General features: G+C 44.8%; 1 protein-coding gene across 2 annotated transcripts in view; it reads left to right on the forward strand.

The window, feature by feature from the left end:
- The first annotated feature begins 1,213 nt into the window (after positions 1-1,213).
- The window catches only part of KSR2 (kinase suppressor of ras 2), a 153,698-nt gene continuing 135,092 nt past the window's right edge, over positions 1,214-19,819 (forward strand). The window contains exon 1 of one of the 2 annotated variants that reach the window (XM_007434513.4): positions 1,214-1,425. In XM_007434513.4, the coding sequence (XP_007434575.2) occupies positions 1,249-1,425 (177 nt within the window). In that variant the 5' untranslated portion in view covers positions 1,214-1,248. The remainder of the gene's footprint in view (positions 1,426-19,819) is intronic. The other variant, XM_025170714.2, reaches the window with a different exon arrangement.

The following is a 19,819-nucleotide window of genomic DNA, read 5'->3' on the forward strand; positions in this document are numbered from 1 at the left end:
TGAGAAACACTGGTCCAAAGAAATGAGCCGTCTCTGGTAGTAGCCTTGTTTCTGTCCCTTTGGTGAAAGATCTAACATAGCAAGGGGCAGTCAGGATTTTGTCATGATGTTCCATAAGTTCCCCAAAGTAAATAGGCCACAAAAAGTATTTTGCTTCCACTGGTGGGGTGGGGGTGCAGTTGAGCAGCCAGAGAGCTATGCTGAACAAGGAGGAAAAAATACAGTACTCCCCTTCTTTAGCATCCTGCTCATTCATCCCTCTTTTCAGACATAAGAGACCCGTGGGCCTCTGGAGGTGGCTGAACTACAACTCCCAGCAACCCCAACCAGCAAGTCAAAAGGGAAAGGATGTTGGAAGGTGTAGTTCTGCACAACGGGGGGGGGGGGAAGGGAGGGTCAGCGATTGTAAGCTCCCTCCAGACCTTTAAATGAAACCCATAGGAGACCCCTCCTCCTTATCCCAGCCCTGTCCCTCCTTGCCTCCTAAAAAGAGATCCACTCCCCCTAGAGTTCCAGAGCGCCAAGCTGCTGCGGTTCGGGGCGAGGAGGGCACTCTGCACATGCTTCGAGGACAGCTTTCCTCGAAGGCGGCGGGGAGCAGCTCGGCTCGAAAGAGCCCAGCCCGCTTCCTTCGCGGCAAGGCAATTGGCTAGAGGCAGGCAGCCCTCCGCGCCTGGCGGGGACGCGGACGACGAGCCCTCCCCGCGTCGCCTCTGCGCGCCACCGTGATTGACAAGGCAGGAGGCGCGCGGGAGCCGGGCGGACGCTGCTGCGGGCAAGCCGACGGGAAGGGAGAGCGGAGGAGGGGGAGGACGCGCAGCCCCCGAAGCCCGCCTGCCCGTCGTCCTCCGGCCCCTCACTCTCCTGCCAGGCCAAGCGCGGCCGCTTGAGCCGCAGCCTCGCGGGGCTCCCCGGCGGCTGGAGCGCGCCCCGCCTCGACCCCTCCCCGGGAGGAGCTGCCACAGCAGCTGGGCGCGGAGCAGGCGGGAGAGCGCGGGGATCGCGGGGCAGCGGCTTGACGGGCGGGCCGGCGACTCAGGTGGAGGGCTGGCGCGGTGGGGGCGGCGAGGAGGGGGCGGCCGCGGTGCCGCCGCCTCCTGGGGGGAGCGGGCCGCTGGCGGCGGCGGCACCGGCGGCGGCGGCAGCGGCTGCATCCCCCTGATCCGAGAGGAGGAGGAGGAAGAGGAGGAGGAGGAGGAAGAAGAGGAGGAGGAGGAGGCGGCGGCGGTGGCGGCCGAGGGGCGAGCGATGGATGAGGCCGCTGTGCCGCCGCCGCCGCCGCCGCCTCTGAGCCTGCAGAAAGCGCTGCAGCAGTGCGAACTGGTCCAAAACATGATCGACATCAGCATCTCCAACCTGGAGGGGCTGCGCACCAAATGCGCCACGTCCAACGACCTCACTCAGAAGGAGATCCGCACCTTGGAGGTAGGGGGAGAGGAAAGGTGCGCCTTCAGGCCCCCGACGGTCGCGCCGGGTCCGGGGAATAGATGTGTGTGAACTGAAGGAAAGGCGGAGAGCGCCATGGAGGCGGTGTGTCTTGCAGGTGCCCGAACGTGGCGCTCGCTTTCTTTTGATGGGGGCTTGGGGGGGGGGCAACGAGTCCCCCTTCCTGGACCTCTATAAGGGCGATTTCCCTCTCCCTCCCGGGCTTTCTCTTGTCCACCGGACGTGGGCAGAATATTTGCTCCTCCTCTATAATGTCTCTCCCGCCCCCCTCCCCATTACAAGTAGAGGAGGCCAAATGCAGAAAAGCTCTCCTTTCTCCCCCCTCCCCCCTCCGGTGATGGTAATAACTAAAGGCCCTCTTTTGCATGGAGAGTTAAAAATAAACTCGTGTCTGTGGAGTGGGGGTGGGTTGGGAGAGGGAGGGGGGGAAGCAGAAAAGTCTCATTGAGCAGTTAATTGGATGGGGTGGGTTGACAGTAATAATGAGAGCCCTGTTGGGAACAGAGGAGGGGAGGGGGCTTTGCCACACGTGGTGGCAATGGAGGGACAGAAGAAGGGACCAGATCCGTGTGTGTGCAGCAGGCATGAGGCAGTATTTTGGTCTCTGGCGCTTGCAGACAAGGCTTGTCTATGTCTCTGTGAGTCCATGCAATGGTGCGTGTGTCCAGTTTTATAGGAAAGCTCTACTTTTATCTGGCAGCGGCTGGATTGGGGAGTTTCAACTCAAAGCTGACTTGAGACTGACCCTCGAAATCAAGTCAGTGATTCACACACCCGGGCTGTCTACCCCCATTCTTTCTAGTCTTTATGGAAAAGCTGTTCAGGAGGGAAAACCCAGACAGTCACCCAATGTCTCTGGAGTGGGACTGCTAGGAGACCTCCATTCGGAAGCTGGGGGGTCCCTTGTCTGTTGAATCTAAATGCATCACCCTTTATTTCCCTTCAGGCCAGGTGGGTTGACTGTGCGCAGAACCCCTTATCTTTTTACTCTTCCTCTGGACTTGTAATGGTTGTGTAACTCTTGAGCACCACACCCCAAAATTCCCCTCCTTTTCTCCCACCTGGAATTCTCTGCTCCGTGTTGAAAGTGCCTGTTTTTTGAGGAGGGGATCGTTTCACCTTTCCCCCAGGGTCTGGAGGTGTGTGCAGCTGCCCGGCAGCTGAGGAAACAGCAACAGTAGAAGCCACACTTAATTTTTTTTCAATTTGTTTTAATTTCCATTTTAATTTTATTACTGTCACAGCAAACCGTATCTTATTTATTTACTCAATGTATATGGCTACCCAAATTGCAAGAGCGCGTCTGGGGGACTTAATATTTGAAGAAACATGAAAACAGTGAATTAAAATACAATATAATATAACATCAGAACATAAACATGGTAATACAGTAACAGAAATAATAGCAGAAGCAACTGAGGAGAAGCAAAATGCCTCTCATTCAAGGTTCTTACATTCTGTATGGGCTCACCCCAGGCTCTGGCCCAATGTTTGGGGGAAAAGCCAGGTCTTTAGAGTCTTGCGGAAGGCAGAAGGATCCCTTTCTTATAATGTCTTTAATCCTTTTTACCCTTTTGTTTTCTGAAGAATTACAACTTAGTAACAACTTTTGGAGGCCTCTGAAGGGCTTCATCCAAGGTGTTGGGTCCAACATGCTACTTGGGGTCTGAGTTTGTGTGCCTCTGTTGCATTTCCTGGGATATTGGGAAGTGAGAGCAACGAAGAGAAGTAGGCTGTACGTCTCTAAGTGTCAAGCGTGGCTTCCATTGCAAAGAATAAACCCTTAATAAGCCCTTGATGATTCTGGGTTTTGATGCCTAACCAGCCCTTACATTTTTCCAAGCCTTTTGGGGTTATGTCATTGAGCTTTGAGGATATGAGAATTGCATAGAAAGGGCTGTTATGTCACATAGGCTTTTCCACTTGCCATAGCTCATGCTTGACAAAATTCCCCCCTAGGAAATTCCCCTTCCTTTGTGGAACTCCTAAAGCTGCATGAATACACCTGCATGTGACTGGAAGAGCACACAAGCAAAAGTGTAGAGAGGCATGTATCCCTGTGCATTTCACCTGCTGGGGGATTTTCTCTTGCACAAGCTGAGTTCTTTGTACTCTGCAAGCTTATGGCAATATGGGTGTGCTAGTCTGCTGTGTCCCAAGTCCATAGTATCTCCTGTGGCTTGATTCTAGTAAAGATGACTATGACGCTGAGTAGCTTTTAAAAAGTAGCAAGAAGTCTTGATGACATGGTGGAAGTTTCGATTTCAGAGTAGTTTATTTTAAAGGATTGGCTGCAATAGCAATGGAATATTTTGGCTGCTGTGGGAAACAAAGATAGAATAGTTTGAGCCTTGGCAGAGTTGTCTGTGTGAACTTAAACTAGCCTTTCCTTATCTTATTAAATATTTATAATTCACTTAGAGCATATCAGTGTTGGTGGCAAAGCTGGCTCGCAAATCAAAGAACAGTACAGAATAATATCTGCATATTATCACACTTACAGTATATGCCATAGAATTTAAGATGTTGATAAAGTTCCCAGCATTCTCCTAGCCGAGCATTAATGAGATCTGGACCAATTTAGTAGGGTGTGTGTGGATCGGCTCCAGGCCAGAACAAATCATTGATTCTACCTGAAAAGTAATTTTGATCAAATTTGGAAAGTCAGTTTGATTCAGTTTCCCAAATTCATGGGAGAAAGCATCTTTAGTTTGGAAAACTGATTTGTAAATTTGATTACATCGTTATTGAATCAAACATCTGAACTAAAGCCTTGCATAGTGCTATAGCTGACCTTCAGCAAAGTGTCTATATCCAGTGATTTTTTTCAGAGAAAGTAGAACTTGATGATCTGTTGCTTCGTGGCAACTGGACCAGAAACAACAACAACAACCCTCCACTTTAGAGTTGTTTCACACAGGGCAACAAATCCCAATTGCCTGTCATGTGTGTGTTTGACAAAGCATGTCAAGCCCATACTTGGTGTCCTCTGTTCAGTTTAACTGATATATTAGTTTCAAAGTTCTTCCTTGGGTTTATGTATGGTGTTTTCACACCCATCTTTAAAACATTCCTGACATACACTTGTCCATTTGTAATGCCTGCAGCAGATGTTAGACAGAGGTGGAGTGTTGAAAATTGTTTGCCTATGGATATTATTTAGAAGGTGACCATTGCTTTGGAGAAGCCTGAATGAAAATTGCAGAGCATTCTTACACAACTTTTTAAAACAATCTGTGGGAAAGAAGGGCTATTAAGAAGTGTCTTTGAGTAGATATCAACTACATATGATCACAAGTAAGGAACTGTAATTTAGGGGAAGGAACCTGTTTTGTGTGTAGGAGGAATCTAGTTTGATCCCTGGCATCTCCAGCCATAAGGATCGGATTTCAGATGATGAAGAGTAACTCGCTGTTTTGGAGACTGGAAAGATTCTGACAGTCAGAATAAACAGTATTGGCCTCATGAGCCTTCTCTGCTTTGCCAAGGTGTGTGCAAAGTTTCTACTTTTTTATTCTATTTCTCTCTTCCCAGACCCATTTGCATCTATCATCATTGTTTTCATCAGTGCTGAGCATATCACATGCAAATGAGTGCAAAGTAAAGTTCTCTCATTTGGGTGACGTGTTTCTTCTTTTTCTTGGAGGTACGTCAACATTCACCCCATTTGCTCTGCCTTCCTGTTTATTTCATTGAGTCCTGGCCCCAATTCTATGCTGGAGTTCAAAAATGAAAGTGAGATCAGATAGCAGTTGAACCCAGGTGGCACTGGATATCCCTTATAAGTATTCATTAGTCTAAGGAAAGTTTCAATAACTATATTGGGCTCTCATTTTCCACCATACTCAGCTTATCATAGCCATAGATCATTGTGATAACATGGTGGGGGAGAGAGAAATAGAATAAAAATGTGCAAAGTAGAGAGTGCTGGCACTGGTGATGCCAATATAATTAATTGTCAGAATCTCTCCAGCTTCCAGCAGAGCAAATTTCTCTCCATCATCTGAAATATGATCCTTACTCTTGAATAAGACAGTTGGAATAAACCATTAAGCAACAGCATGGCCAAACGGTTGTACACACGTGATAGGATTAGCAGGCAAGTATTTGTCTGGTTCCGTATTATTAAAGGTTTTGTCTAAGGTAACGCAGTCCCAGTTTAGTATGTTTTTGGGAAAATAATCCTGGAGCTTCTAGTGCTATGTGTTGTTCTAATATTTGGTTTCTTTAGTATGTGGAAGCAGAAGTCGAGCACACACCCCTGGCTGAGTCCACTGAAAAACTTTTGATTAAGGCCTTTTTTGAGCATTCTAATTACTCACCCAGTTAAAATCCAGAAGGGAGAATCAGATAAACATGCTAACAGTAAGTACATCGCTTTCGTTGTTCTTTCAGGTGAGTCATAATAGTATGGCTACCATATCATTGTTGCAAACTGAATGACCACTGTATGACAACAATGGGAAATACAGAATTCTAGCTTTGCTGCTATCTATTTATTCTCCAGGGTGTGCAGCTCAGGAATGATGGTCTTATCCAGTTGGAAGCTTGTTCTACTCAAAGTAGCCTTCAGTGGCCGCTGGAGAACCATACAAGGTCACGATTCTTCAGACGATGGGGGTTCCCAGGCATGCAGAACCATCCATGTATAGGATTGTAATTGTCTCTGTGGTTTCATTTCAACAGACAGTGCAATATCATTTTATGTTCCTGAACGTTCATTACACTAGAACAGAGGTCCACAATGTTTTCACACGTGACTTTTTTGAGTTGTGCCTTGGGCTGTGCTTTAGGAAGCGACAGGTGGGCCAGAAAAAAAATAAGGTGTTATTTTATGTATATTTAAGCTGAACTAAAATTATGTATAGATGGTTACTGTCTAATTGTAAATCTGATCATGAAACCTTTCAGACTGATCATGTCTGAGACTTCTGTGGCTGCATCAAAAGCTTCCAGAGCCTCAGGATAAAACATAAGATCACACATTTTCCCAACTTTGCTAATGTTTCCAACAGAACATAGTACCTCCAAAAGTAAAATAAAGCCCATTTATTGATTTAAAATGCCTCTGACAAGTTCCAAGATATTAAAAAGAGTAGCTGAAATGAGGTGTGAGGCTTCCAGTACCATGGAAAGCTCCCCCCGAACAGCTTGCCATTACAAACGCTGGAGATGAGTTTTGTCCTTCAAAATCATTTCAAGCTTCACATTTACCCTCTGCCCCACTCCCAGAAAACCATGAATCGTAGAGGGCCAACCTCCTGTGATGGTGGCTAGATTTTATCCCCCCCCCCCCGCCCCCAGGATAAGTCCCCAGTGCTGCTGGGCAGAGATGATGAAGAAGAAGAAAATTTTACTGGCTTAGGGGAGTGATTGGTTACTCTAAATCTACAGGCTGTATGTGGCCCCAAGTCCCATTTTTGTGCCTTTCAAAATCTCAGAGAGATTTTGCAGGGGCAAAATGATTGTTTGGGTTGGGGAGGGAGCTAGAGGGTGCATTTTAAAAAAGTAATTTAAACCTAAGTTTCGTGAATAAACTCTGAGGCTTAATATGCACGTTTTGTGCAAACATACAAAGCAGGACAGTTCTGTTAACCATTCACCTAGGCTAAGCATTTACCATTGTGCACTGGTAGCACATGATTACTGATGTTCCCCGGAAAAGAGGGAACGGCTATTTCTTATGTCCTCTCAGTTGCTCCAAAAGAATCTATTACTTTGTGGGGGTAGTTTCCTCTCCAAATAATATGACACCAGCCCCCTCCCTGAGGATCTCAGGGGCCATTAAATAAAACACACGCGCAAATGTGGGGGCATACTGCCCACTCCAGACATAGGGAAAGATATTTACAGGGTTCCTGGCATGGCTTGAATTCAGTTTCTCATGTGATACAGAAGCCAGTCCCAATTTGGTCTGTTTATCCTCCCAGATTGAAACTTGGCCACGACAGCAGAGAAGTTTTATCCCCTTTCTCTCAAAGGTAGTTTTTGATGCTGGATTCCTCTGTGGAGATGTCTGAATCCTGTAAAAGGGATTCTCCTCTCCAAACAAAGAACAAGCCCCAAACCCAGTAGCTGCAGTTCAAAGAAGCCTTTTAAATTTTCATGTATGTGCTTGTTTCCTTTAATGACTTCGTATTCATGCTTCTGGTTTTGTGCCACCCAGTCCCCTGGCTGAAAGTATCTGGGCTGCTGCATCAGTTGGCTGGCAGTGCTCTGTCTATACTTTACTGAGTGACTTCTGGTGATAGTACCTTGTTCCCAGGTTCCTGGCCATGTGCGTAGAAAATTCTGTTGTTTCCTTGTTTCCTGGGGGGCTTTTTTTGAGGTGGGGGAAATCTGCTTTAAAGGCTTTTCAGCCTCCCAAATGGCAGAGAAGTCTGAAAGGGGAAGCGTCCAAAGAAGTGAACAGATTCAATGTGCTTTCTCTTTGAGGGAGGCTAGGAAGTGAGGATCACAGGGGCAGACCACCTGCTCTTTTCTTCATGCCGTTCTCCAGACATAAAAGGCTCTAAAAGCTCCCTGCATTTTTTAACCGAGCGGCAAGCCAGCACTGTTGACACCTACCTTTCAAGAAAGAGCTACGTTTGTTACCTTCTAAATCTGCCTTGCAAATTAGAACAACAGGGCTTCTTCATCTGCAGTTGGGGAGTGGCCTGTAGCTTAGCAGAGGAACACTTTATTTTTAACGTGTCCACAGTCTCAGGTTCAACCCTGGCCTTTCAAGTCATGGCTGGTAAAGGCCCGTAGAAAGCCTCAGCAGGCAACTGCCAGTCAATGTAGACAGAGCTGAGCTGGGTAAATCAATGGTTTGATTTAGTTTAAAGCCGCTTCAAGGCCGTCGCTCGGTGATAGATTACATGCTTTGTGTATAGAAGGTGCCAATTTCAACCCTTGGCACCTTCAGGTGTCGCTGAGAAAGACTCTGGTTTAAGCCCTGAAGTGCTGTTGCCAGTTAGTGCTGACAAATATGGGTTACGTGAGCTTACGATCTCAGTAGAAGTAACTTTTGAAATATTTTCCTTGTAAGTGATTTGGTAGTTAAGATCAGGCAGAAATTCACAGGATCAGCACAACCCCCAGTCATTTTTTTTTCTTGCCATAGTTTCTCTTGCTGTTCAGCCGGTGCTTGAGCATTGCTACCACAAAGGCTTCTCTAGTGAGTCTGTGCTTTTGATCACATGACAACTATAGCTATGTAGCTGTCATGTGATTAAAACCTCCCATGGGTTAGGCCCTGGTTTGCACATGCATCGTGACCTTTGACTTCCTTGCTGTACCCCAAGACAAGAATGGTGTGAACTTGAAAATCTGTGATTCTCCCAGAAAGAGAAATTGTCCCATCCATTTGAAATATTTTCTTCTTGCATGAGAGGAGGTCCCAACTCAGTACTTATTTAAAAATAAATCTAGTTCAATCTTTATGTGCCGGTTTCTTGGGCCCTGAATGGCTCACAGTTCTTAAATCTTAAACTGAAATGGAAAAGTTCCCTGGGACCTGGCGATTGTATTGTACGTATCCTGTTCATCGAGGTATTTCTTATCCTCTTAATCACATGGGATAACTAATGCTAATTAGAAATGCTTTACCTATTAAGAGATCCTGGATAGGAACTCTTGCTCTGTAAATTTAAAGCTTATTAATAGGCTATATACAATTTGTATGGCCTTGCTGGGTCACTGAGCTTTTTGAGAAGGAGGCACCATCATGCAATTTTTGCTCAAAAGAACTTTGAAGGAGGAGAAGGAAGAGGATATTAAAAATGGCTCAGGACTCATGGAACCACATACCTTCAAAGGGATCTTGGAAAACATCAATTGTATTGTGAGAGTCCTTCCTTCCTTCCTTCCTTCCTTCCTTCCTTTTTTGGAAATCAGTAAGCACCAGTCCCATGGCAGCCATTTTGTGAGAATGCCCACAATATCATCTCCAAATTCCCAAGTCATTTCAAAACAGTGGCCTACTCCTGGGGTAAAAGGGATAGTCGGTGCATCCCTGCAAGGTAGCCCAAACAGAACAGAAAACTCTAGACTTGGAAATTCAGATTTCAGAATAGTACCTGGAGCAGATCACAAGAACCGTTCATAAGAAATTAAACTTGGAAGAAGAGTCAGCACAATAGAATACGTGGGAGTGAAGGGCCTTAAAGAACTTTTCACTGGTGGCTTGATGCAATGTAAATATAATGTTCACCAAGGAGGCAGGATGAATTGGTACCCAGGATGAATTAAAGCATTCCAGAGCTTCCTGGGTGCATGTTGGAATTTGGGTTGGCTGCAGTAAATGTCACCATAATTGACTTTGTTGTATTGTTGTATAGGGCTTGTTAAACGAACTAGGCCGCTTCCTGTCATCCAGAACAAGAAACACATTGAGTAGAGGGGGCACTGCTCTTGGTTTCTCCCACCCCTGTTTGAATTTCTTGGTTTCTCCCACCTCCACTGAAGTGTAAGAGATTCCACCTGTCATCAGCAAGTCTGAGCCCAACTGATTATTTTTCAGAGAAGCCAACCACCCCAACCAGCACGCTACACAGGAAATAAGCAGTCATTAAACTTTCAAGCACAACTCAGTCCCGTCAGAGGAGCTCTCCAAGGTAGTTTGGTTTTCCATCCTGCCGAATCTTTTATTTACATCACAGTTGTGTGCCTGGGAGCGTGTGCCTTGTCCGTCTCAGGTGTTTCATCAACAGCATCTTTTTTTTTTATTTTTACTTTTTCCATCCCCCTCCCTCCCTCCCTCCACCTGAAAGTCTTTGTTTTGGTGAGATCTTAATCTCCTGGCAGGGCAAGGCAGGGGAGCCGTTTCCAGCAGGGCTGACGTCAGTGTGGCTCCATCAATTAGCTGGCACTAGGCACTGGGGAAGAGGTGCAGCTGTCATCTTTCTCCCTGGCGACGAGGTTTCTCACCACGCTAGCTCTGCTTGCTTCAGGGAATTTACTCAAGGTGGCCCTGGGAAGCTCAGCAGCCCTGGCACCTGGGGCTAGCCCCCCCTCCCCAAGTGAAAGTACCTTGCCTCCACGTTGAAGGGGATCAGGTGTGCTCGCTCATCTTGGGAGTCCAAGGCAATCTAGGCATGCTAAGAATATCCCTTAGGCCTGGAGGTGTCACTTGTGGATGTGAACCAAACACCACAATAGAAGAGAACCATTGTGAAGAAGTTCAAAGGTGGCTTCAATGATTACTCAGTTGAGCTATTTTTCTGGGGTGGGGGTATGTCACGTAATATGTGGAGTCATAAACTTGCTGAACAGGCTGGATTCACACAACACACAAAACTTTGAGAAAGAGGGGGAAAGCTAGATAGGGGTGTTGAGAATCCTGCCTCCTTGCAAGGTATGTGGGGCATGGACCAGGCGATGGGCCTTCTTTGTGGTGGAACCCACTCTTGCCACAAGTACGAGATGTCCCCATCTTGCTTATATCTTGAAAATCAAGCTGCTCTAAATGTGCTTTTGGCCCTTCACTGTTTTTAGAGGCCTCATTAATATGGTTCTATCTAGCATTACATTTTTCTTACATTAAATATTTTTTTCATTACCTACCTGGAATCTGCCAGGATTGGGGTGGCTATGACTATCATCATAAATAAATTGTCATTGTCACAAATAAATAAACAATAACCCTAACCAAACATTGTCCATTATGCAATGATGCTAGATTAAGCATACTGTACAACCCCCACTCTGGGACATGGTTTGCTTGACCCAGGTTCATTGGATAAGCCACAGTTGTTTGTGTTCCTACATTGCGCTAAGCCATAAAGCATGGTTGATGAAGCACAGCAGCTGGACTGAACTGAATCTTAGTTGATTTCTCTTAGAATAAGCCAGAACCCCTGGGTTGTACAACCTGCTGAGCCGAGCTGTCCATCATTCATTACCCCATTCAAGAAGCTGGCCAGATTTGCTGCTGAAACCTTACCCACCTTTGGGTGAAACACAAAGGGCCTGGTGTATTTAGGCATGTAAACTACCCAAGAATAGTGTGAATTAAGTTGCTGCTTCACCCCAGACTCAAACAAGCTTTCTCTTTGGGAAGGCCCATGCCTTCAAGTTGGAGCACATAGGAAAGGGGCCAGATAGCAAGAGGCTGGAGAAGTTGGGTGGATGGGCAAAGTTTTACGCAGGTATCAGCTGTTTTGTATCTCTTCTTCCACTAAAATCCTTGTTTCCTCCTCACTGCTGCTCTTCTGATAGAATGCTTTATTAAAAACCCAACAATTCATACTTCCTATTTACATGAAATTATGAAACAGGAATGACAACAGTGGTCCCCCCCCCTGCCCATAATGTTTTTATAAAATAGGCTATTGGGTTCATATATATCAAATAAGCCCTGGTATTTCTGGCACTATTATTTTTCCTACATACTTTTCATTTGTATGTGGGAACAAAAGGGTAGCCTCTTGTCATAATTTCTGTGACTGAGGTGGAGAATAGGGGATGGAAGCTAAGAATGAGCAGCTTTTTAAAGGCTACCAAGTGAGTTTATAAGAAGTTTGAACTGAAGCTTTTCTGATTTTTAATCTGGTCTTACTCTGTTTTTTTGTTCTTTGTTTTGTTCATTTTTTGTTTGCCTAGTCTCTTCACCATGGTGCTATGCTAGCTTAGTCTTCTTGCTAGAGAGAAGAGAGAAAACGATGTTTCTGCTGTAATTCTAAGATACTGTTCATTGCAGCCTTCAAAATATATTGAATGAAGGCTATTGATTTATTTATTTAATTTACATGGCCATTTTAAATGAGTAAATCTGGGCAGTTGACCAACAGTGCAAAAAAAATTTTTTATAAAGCCAATATAAAACAAATCCAAACAATTAAAAATAATCATAATGCAGTCATCAAGGAACCTCAGAATGCCAAAACAATGCCAAAACACCCATCTTGGGCTCTATTCATAGATATTCATAGACATTAATATCTATTAAGATCCCGCTTGATTGATTATGCACCTTCAGATCAGTGTCAACTCTTATCAACCACATAAATAGACTTTCTCCTAATGCCTGAAGGAAAAGCCAGGTCTTCACAGCTTTCGGAAGGCTGGTTGGGGTGGGGTCAGCTGGATGTCAAAGGGAAGCTATTCTAAAGGGCAGGTGCTATGACAGAGGAGGTCCATTGTTTAATGAGCTCCTGGGTTCCATTGTTTAAAAAAAGGGAAACCCTGGATAATGCCCACCTTGCTCGATCTGGTGGGATGGACTGAGATGGTTGGAGACAGGCAGTCCCTCAATTAACCCAGCCTTGTGCCGTGCAGGGATTTAAAGGTGACAACCAGATCTTGAATTGCACTCAGAAGCCTATTGGGAACCAGTGCAGCTCACACAGCACTGGGGTCACATGAGAAGACCTTGATGTGCCCAACACTGTGGATTCTGGACCAGCTGAAGCTTCCAAAGGCTTTTCAAGGACAGCCCCTTAGCAGGATTTCTGCAGAGTACCCTGGAGAGATGGTTCTTATTTGTAACAACTGCTGCTCTGAAAAGGCTCTAGCAGAGAGGAGTCCCACACAGTGATGATGATATTATTGCTGGTCATGCAGTCAGCCAGATGTTTAGACTGGATTTGGCATTTTTATCCATCTATCAAGTCCTTCCCAAGACCTGGGATAGGCAGATGTTGCTGTTGGATGGTGTTGAAGGTATCATCACAGGATGGAAGCTGTTCCAAGTCAAGCTGCCTTTTGCAACTGACTGGTGGTGATTTTGTCAACGCCAATGGTCTTCAAGGGCTGCTCCAGATGTTTCGGGATTGCACCCAAGGCACCTATTACTATTGGTACTATCTTTGCTTCCTTTTGCCATGGTCGTTCTATTTCTATTTGCAGGTCTTTGTATTTTGTGGTTTTCTCCAGTTCTTTCTCTTCTCTTCTGCTCTCTCCAGGTCTTGCAATGTCCACTATGCAGACTTTTTTGTCTTTCTTATCAACAGTTGTTAAGTCTGGGGTGTTGTGTGCCAGGTATTTGTCTGTCTGAATTCTAAAGTCCCAGAACACTTCAGCTTCTTCGTTTTCTATTACTGTGTTTTGTGGCCTCACCAGTTCTTGTTTGCAGGCAAATGGTATTTCTTGCCAGTATTCCAATGCACCATTGTTGCTATTTTGTCATGCTGTTGTTTGTAGTCAGTCTGTGAGATCTTCTTGCAGCAGCAAACTAGGTGGTCCACTGTTGTTGTTGTTGTTGTTGTTGTTGTTCCTCCTCCTCCTCCTCCTCCTCCTCCTCCTCCTCCTCCTCCTCCTCCTCCTCCTCCTCCTCCTCCTCCTCCTCCTCCTCCTCCTCCTAATTTGTATGCCTCCTGACTCCCAGCAACTCTGGTTGATTTTCTGGTAAGATGCATTAACTTGACCTTCAAATGATACTCTTGGTTTGTTTTATTTTGTTGATAAACAAAGCTCATGAAATCAGTCTGACAAATCCACTTTCCTTGGCAAAAGCAACCCTCTTAAGTGAGCAGAATCTTGTCTAACCTGCCTTGCTAATCCCCAAACACCCATTCTGCATGTTCATGTTGGTAGAAGGGTTTTTCTGAAATTTCATGTATGTTCGACATGATTATGAAAGAATTTCATAGAATTTGCTGCACTGGAATGTAGTGATATTGAATTAGGGACAGGTAGTCTTTGGCTGTAAAGGGCCATATTATTCTCTCTTTAGGGCCTACATTTTAGAAGTCAAAGTGAAAAAAAATATTCTGGGCTCCTGTCTTGGAAACCCACACCTTTGTTTTTAACTCTGAATACCCCACAGCAGCAAGTCTGTTTATTGGGCAAGGTCACTGGGTCAGTCCTAACCCTTATTATCCATGGAGGGAGACTGAAAAGATGCCAGTATTTTTTTTTCTAGTCCTGAGAAGGCTGAGCTCTCACTCTCTAAAGTCAGTACCTAATTGCCTTACCGTCCTTTCTGTGAAAGTCTTCCTATTGCTGTGAAGTGGCCAAGCACATAAGTTAGAACAAGTCCTTGCCTCTTCTTTCCCTCCTCCTTTTCCTTTACTGTCATGTCTAACAAAATGAATGCAGAGACAATCATTTTATCGATCTTTCTGAGCTGTCATTTTCAGCTGAAAAGGAAAAAAAAAATGGTGCAACCCAGGAAGATGGGGAAGAACATGTGAGGTTCTGGGCCACATCCTACTTGCTTCACTCACCTGTCATTGGGTTCTGGGGCATCTGTGGTGCTTGTAACTTAGTCTGCAGCTATTTTTAAATTGCCATTTTCTCAGCTTTGAAAGTCTCTCTGGTTTCATTTATGGGCAGTTGCCACTTTCAAGTAGCCTTCATTGCTTTTGAAGGGGGGGCGGGGAAGCTCTTTTTATATTATTTTACTGGCTATTATAAACTATCCTGGGAGAATAATTTCACTTGAACAGTGGTTTAAAAGCTATAAATAAAAAATGCCTATCAGTTGTGAGAAATCCATCCAAGATCAGAGACTGAATGTGGTTGAGTGTGAGATACTGGAAGATAACATTATTGTTCTCTACGCTGCTTATGGGTTTCCCAGAGATATTGATTTGGCCACAATAGGGCAAACAGGACTTCCTCCAGTTTCCTCCAAGCTAGCAGGGTTGTACATTTCTCAGTCCTCACCTATATTTATCCTTTCCCCCTTTCATCTCATCACAATGATGATGCTTCAGCATCACATGCCCAACACACTCTAGTCATGCAATGGTGCAATTAGGTAATTTTAGACTCTGAAACTGATTATCTTATGCCCCCAGTTTCTCCTTAGATGTTAATTATTCCTATGCATACTTATTTCCTCTCTGAACAAATAATACGTTCCAGCAAGACATTCCTCAGCTAGAAGGAATAGAAGTCTGATTTGCCCAGGCCTCTGTTAAAACAGTGGTTTCTGTTTGCAATGTAAACTACATTACTAGCTGTGTAAATGGTCCCACAGAACTTACTTTCATCATCATCCTCGTCATCATGGTCATCATCATTATTTTGCCGAGGGCTGAATGAGAGTGGAGAGCTGTGCATTTCTCTGCTGGACATGGTGTGTTCCTCCTTGGTAACTCATTTGATTTCAGAGCTGAGTGCAGAGAAATCCTTTATAGCTGTGCAAAATGTGTTGAGATTCAAACATTCTGGAATAGCCGTTCACTGGAAACTGGAACATTCTGATTGTGAAAGAGTGGTTGGGATGGTCCACAATCAGACAACTTCCCATAGATCAGAAAGGCCTGTTCCAGCATCCAAACATTTTTGCTGAGGCTCTTCCAAACTCAGAACATTTCAGGATCAGATTATTCTGTGCAGTCTGTAGTTTTGTATCTGCATGTGTTTGATGCCTCACACAGCCAAGCAGGAATTTTATCTACATTTCATGGATTTGGGGCCCCGCTGTTTCATATGTCATTATGCTTTGCTAGAAATTAAGAATCAGGTTTTAGCTAAACATGGTTCAGAAGATTCATAAGCCCTATGAAGAGGGACTGAGGGAACCTGATGGATTTAGCTTTGAGAAGAGATGGAAAGATATCATAGCAATCTTTAGATGCCTAAAAGAATGTCCCCTGGAGACTCTTCTTGCTTTTTAGCTTGCCACTAATGTTAAAATCTCAGCATTTTTGCCCACTGTGAACATAATCAATTGGTGTGCTAGCCTTGTTATCCTTATAGCATGTGTACATAAATTGGCAGAGGTAACTGTCAACCATTGATCAATAATGCTAACCCTGCATATGCCTGGAGAAAAACACGAGACAACCAAAAGAAGAGGGATGTAATTGATTGGTGTGTGAAACTCAATGGCAAACAAAAACTTTTTGCTGGGCAAAATAAAGGAATTAAGAGCCCACCTGGAAAAATGGTTTGACTCCAATTCTCTGTCATTTGAGACTGGAGGATATAGAATGGTTACAAGAATGCAGATTTTGGTTGAATGTTAAGACAGACTTCCAAACAGGAAAAGCAATTCAGTAGGGGCATGATCAGCCCACATATTTAGGGGCTCCTCCTTATGTGCTGTAGCAGAGTCTGGATAGACATTTGTTGGAATTGCCTTAGTCTGGATTCCTGCTAAATACATCCCTCCAGGCGTAGGATTCTGGGGTCAGAAACTTTTCAACCAGCTTTTCCAACAGGAGGAGATAGGATCTTCTTTACAGGAAACGCTTAAACAGAAGGAAATAGCCATCTCTCTGAGATGCTAAGATGCTAAGATTCCCGAAATGAGCCAAGGACGTAGCTTAGATCCTCAAAAGAGCCTTTCCAGTCCTGGTACACTATTGTTCAATGTATGTATGCCTACATCTATCTGCTAGTTTAAGAAAGGTTTTCATGTTTCTCAAGCCTTCCTGTATCTTTTGTCCAGGCAACTTGCATCACAAGATATCACACCCCAACCTATTGTCTTGTTGCTGCAGGAGACTAACTTATGGGGAGAAAGGAATACATGGAGGTGGGAGCATTCCTGTCTTGAGTGCATGCTGTAGCCAGGCTTTACATTAGGAAGAGAAAATTACAGTCTGATAAAGATATTGGTTGACAGATGTCCTCTTAACAGTTTTGTGTTTTCTACCTGGGCAAGTTATAGTGATTAGACACTGTTTATGAATGGATGAGAATGAACAGGAAAAGGGCTGCATATCTTTGAGACAAAATGTCCAGTTACAATAAAAAAACAATCAGGAAGGTTTTAATAGAGATATTTCAGTACTCCGTTTTTTAAAACCACTCTTCCAAAGCTGATCTTTGTCCTATAAAGAAATTGGGTGGTTTAAAGCCTTGCACCCCTTTGGAGGAAGGGCTGAGAACCAAGTTAAGGTGCTGTGCAGAAAAGGTGGTTCCCCCACTGTCAAAAGAAAAGGGTTAATTGGAATCTGAAAGTCCGGGTTTGTTCTTTGATTATGATTCCTGGCTTGTTGGCAGATGAAAAGCCAAAAATTCCAATTTGGTTGACGTGGGGAAGGGAGCACGATGTCTGAATCTTCCTAATCCTTTTATTGGTTTTCCCTAACAGAAGAGGACAAGCACCCAGAAGTGTGAGTTGGCCTATTTTTTTTTTTCTTTCTAGAATTCTATTAAATTAAATGTTTATTATAATTTTATATCAGCACCAAAACAGCTTTGTTCATCATCTCTTCTCTCAACCAAATAAATAGCCAGTCTCATTTTGTAAACTGCTTTGTGAAGGCCTATGTACCTTGAAAAATGGGACAGATCTACTGAAATTTACCAACAAGGCTTTTTAAAAAAATATATATATATATATATATTTATAAACCCCCTCTTTACTTGGCTGGTGAAGTGTGACAAGTAGATTGTGTGAATATGGCTTAGGTATCTGATGGAAGAGGACTGTCAGGGGTGTGGGAAAAAAACCTCACTAAATCTAAATGGGAATAGAATCGAGAAAGCTCATAAATAAGACAAAAGGAAATTACATTTACAAGACCTCAGTTCCCACTGTGACCCTTGCAGGCACCAATGTGCCTCCTGATACATAATTTGGGGTCAGTTAACTCCATGCCTTACCTAAGCTTACTGTTTTCTACAGAAAATTTTAATTTTTTGCTTATATTTTGTACACATTTCTTTAAAATAATACTGATAGGGTGCTGCAAGTCAGCTGTGGTTGCAAGTGTGTTCAGCGCCTTCACTGCTCAGGAAAGAGGTATGAACTGAGTTGGCAGAGATCACGTGTGAAGGCTCTGGTTGAAGTCCTCCCTGGGCCACAGAAGATCCCTAGGGGATTTTGGGCCAGTCTCTCCCTCTGAGGGCAAGAGCTGGGGGGGGTGGGGGTGTCCATTGGAGAAGGTGCTGGACTAGGAGTGGGGAGACCCAGGTTCTGGTCCTCCCTTGGGCATGGAAGCTCTCTGGATGATGTGGGGGGAATAGTCCCTCTCTCTCAGCCCCAGAGCTAGTGTGGGGTAGAAGTGAAGGTGCTGGACTAGGAATGGAGAGACCCAAGTCCTAGTCGTCCCTCAACCACAGAAGCTCCTGGGGGATTTTGGGCTGTCTCTCAACCCAAGAGGCAGAATCATTCAGTGGTGAAGGTGTTGAACTAGGAGCAAGAAGCCCACAACTTCTAGTCTTGTAATGAGCAGTAGGAATCACCCTGAGGAACAGGGGGAAGAGCTGCAATGGTGGAAATTTGAGTCTGGGGCAGTATGTAATTAGAGTAAGTGTCTCAGACATGACTCTCCCTAGTTCTCATTGGGTGAGGGGAGAGAGTGTATTCAGACTTGCAAGTTTCTGTTACTGTAACATTATGATAAAAGTAGTATTAGCCTTCATGACTCTGGTGTCCTAGTCTGGTCTACCTTGAAGGGCTGACAAGTCCCCGTTAAGCCAGCGAAGCTCCCTGGAGGTCTTTGGGTCAGTTCCTCTCTCATCCCAAAAGCCAGGGCAGTCTAGCGGGGAAGGTCTTGGGCTAGGAACAGGAAGACCCAGGTTCATGTCCCCCCTCAGTCTGGAGGCTCCCGGTGGGACTTTGGGCCAGTCCCTCCCTCTCAGCCCAGCCAACCTCAGTTCAGCTGCTGGGTTGGAAGCCAGTGGGAGGAGGATGTGCCCAGTAGGCCTGCTTGAACTTTTGACCAAGAGGCAGAATGTGGGTCTAAAATACAAATAAAGAAGCAAAGAAGCTAAACAGGGATGGGGAGAGAGATCACCATTTGACATTTGGTGAGTGGGTGCTTTGGGACTGCTTATGTCCACTATGATAGTCACATTGGGAGTGGACATATAACCTTCCCTCAAAATTCAGAACGTGGCCATGTCATCCCCCCATTATTTTTATTTTTATTGTTGTTGTTGTTATTGGTTGGTCGCACAGTCAGCCAGATGTTTAGACTGGATTTGGCATTTTTATCCACCTATCAAGTCCTTCCCAAGGACCTGGGATGGGCAGATGTTGTTGTTCAATGGTGTTAAAGGCATCGTCGCAGGATGTTCCAAGTCAAGCTGCCTTTTGCAATGGTCTGATGGTGATTTTGTCAGTGCCGATGGTCTTCAAGTGGTGCTCCAGATGTTTCGAGATTGCACCCAAGGCACCTATTACTATTGGGACCATCTTTGCTTTCTTTTGCCATAGTCGTTCCACTTCTATTTGCAGGTTTTATATTCTTTCTCTTCTCTTCTCTTCTGCTGTCTCCAGGTATTGGAATGTTCACTATCCAGATTTCTCCTTCTCCTTCTCCTTCTCCTTCTCCTTCTCCTTCTCCTTCTCCTTCTCCTTCTCCTTCTCCTTCTCCTTCTCCTTCTCCTTCTCCTTCTCCTTCTTTCTCCTTCTCCTTCTCCCTCCTCTTCTTGTTCTTATTCTTATTAAAATTTATATATGCTGCCTGACTCCCAGTGATTCTGGGCAGTTATACAGTATATCAGTGTTTCTCAACCTTGGGAACTTTAAGATGTGTGGTCT

This window comes from Python bivittatus, unplaced genomic scaffold, assembly GCF_059951505.1.
Source record: "Python bivittatus isolate LINGU-HERP-01145 unplaced genomic scaffold, Pbiv_v1 ctg000110_np1212, whole genome shotgun sequence".
NCBI lineage: Eukaryota > Metazoa > Chordata > Lepidosauria > Squamata > Pythonidae > Python > Python bivittatus.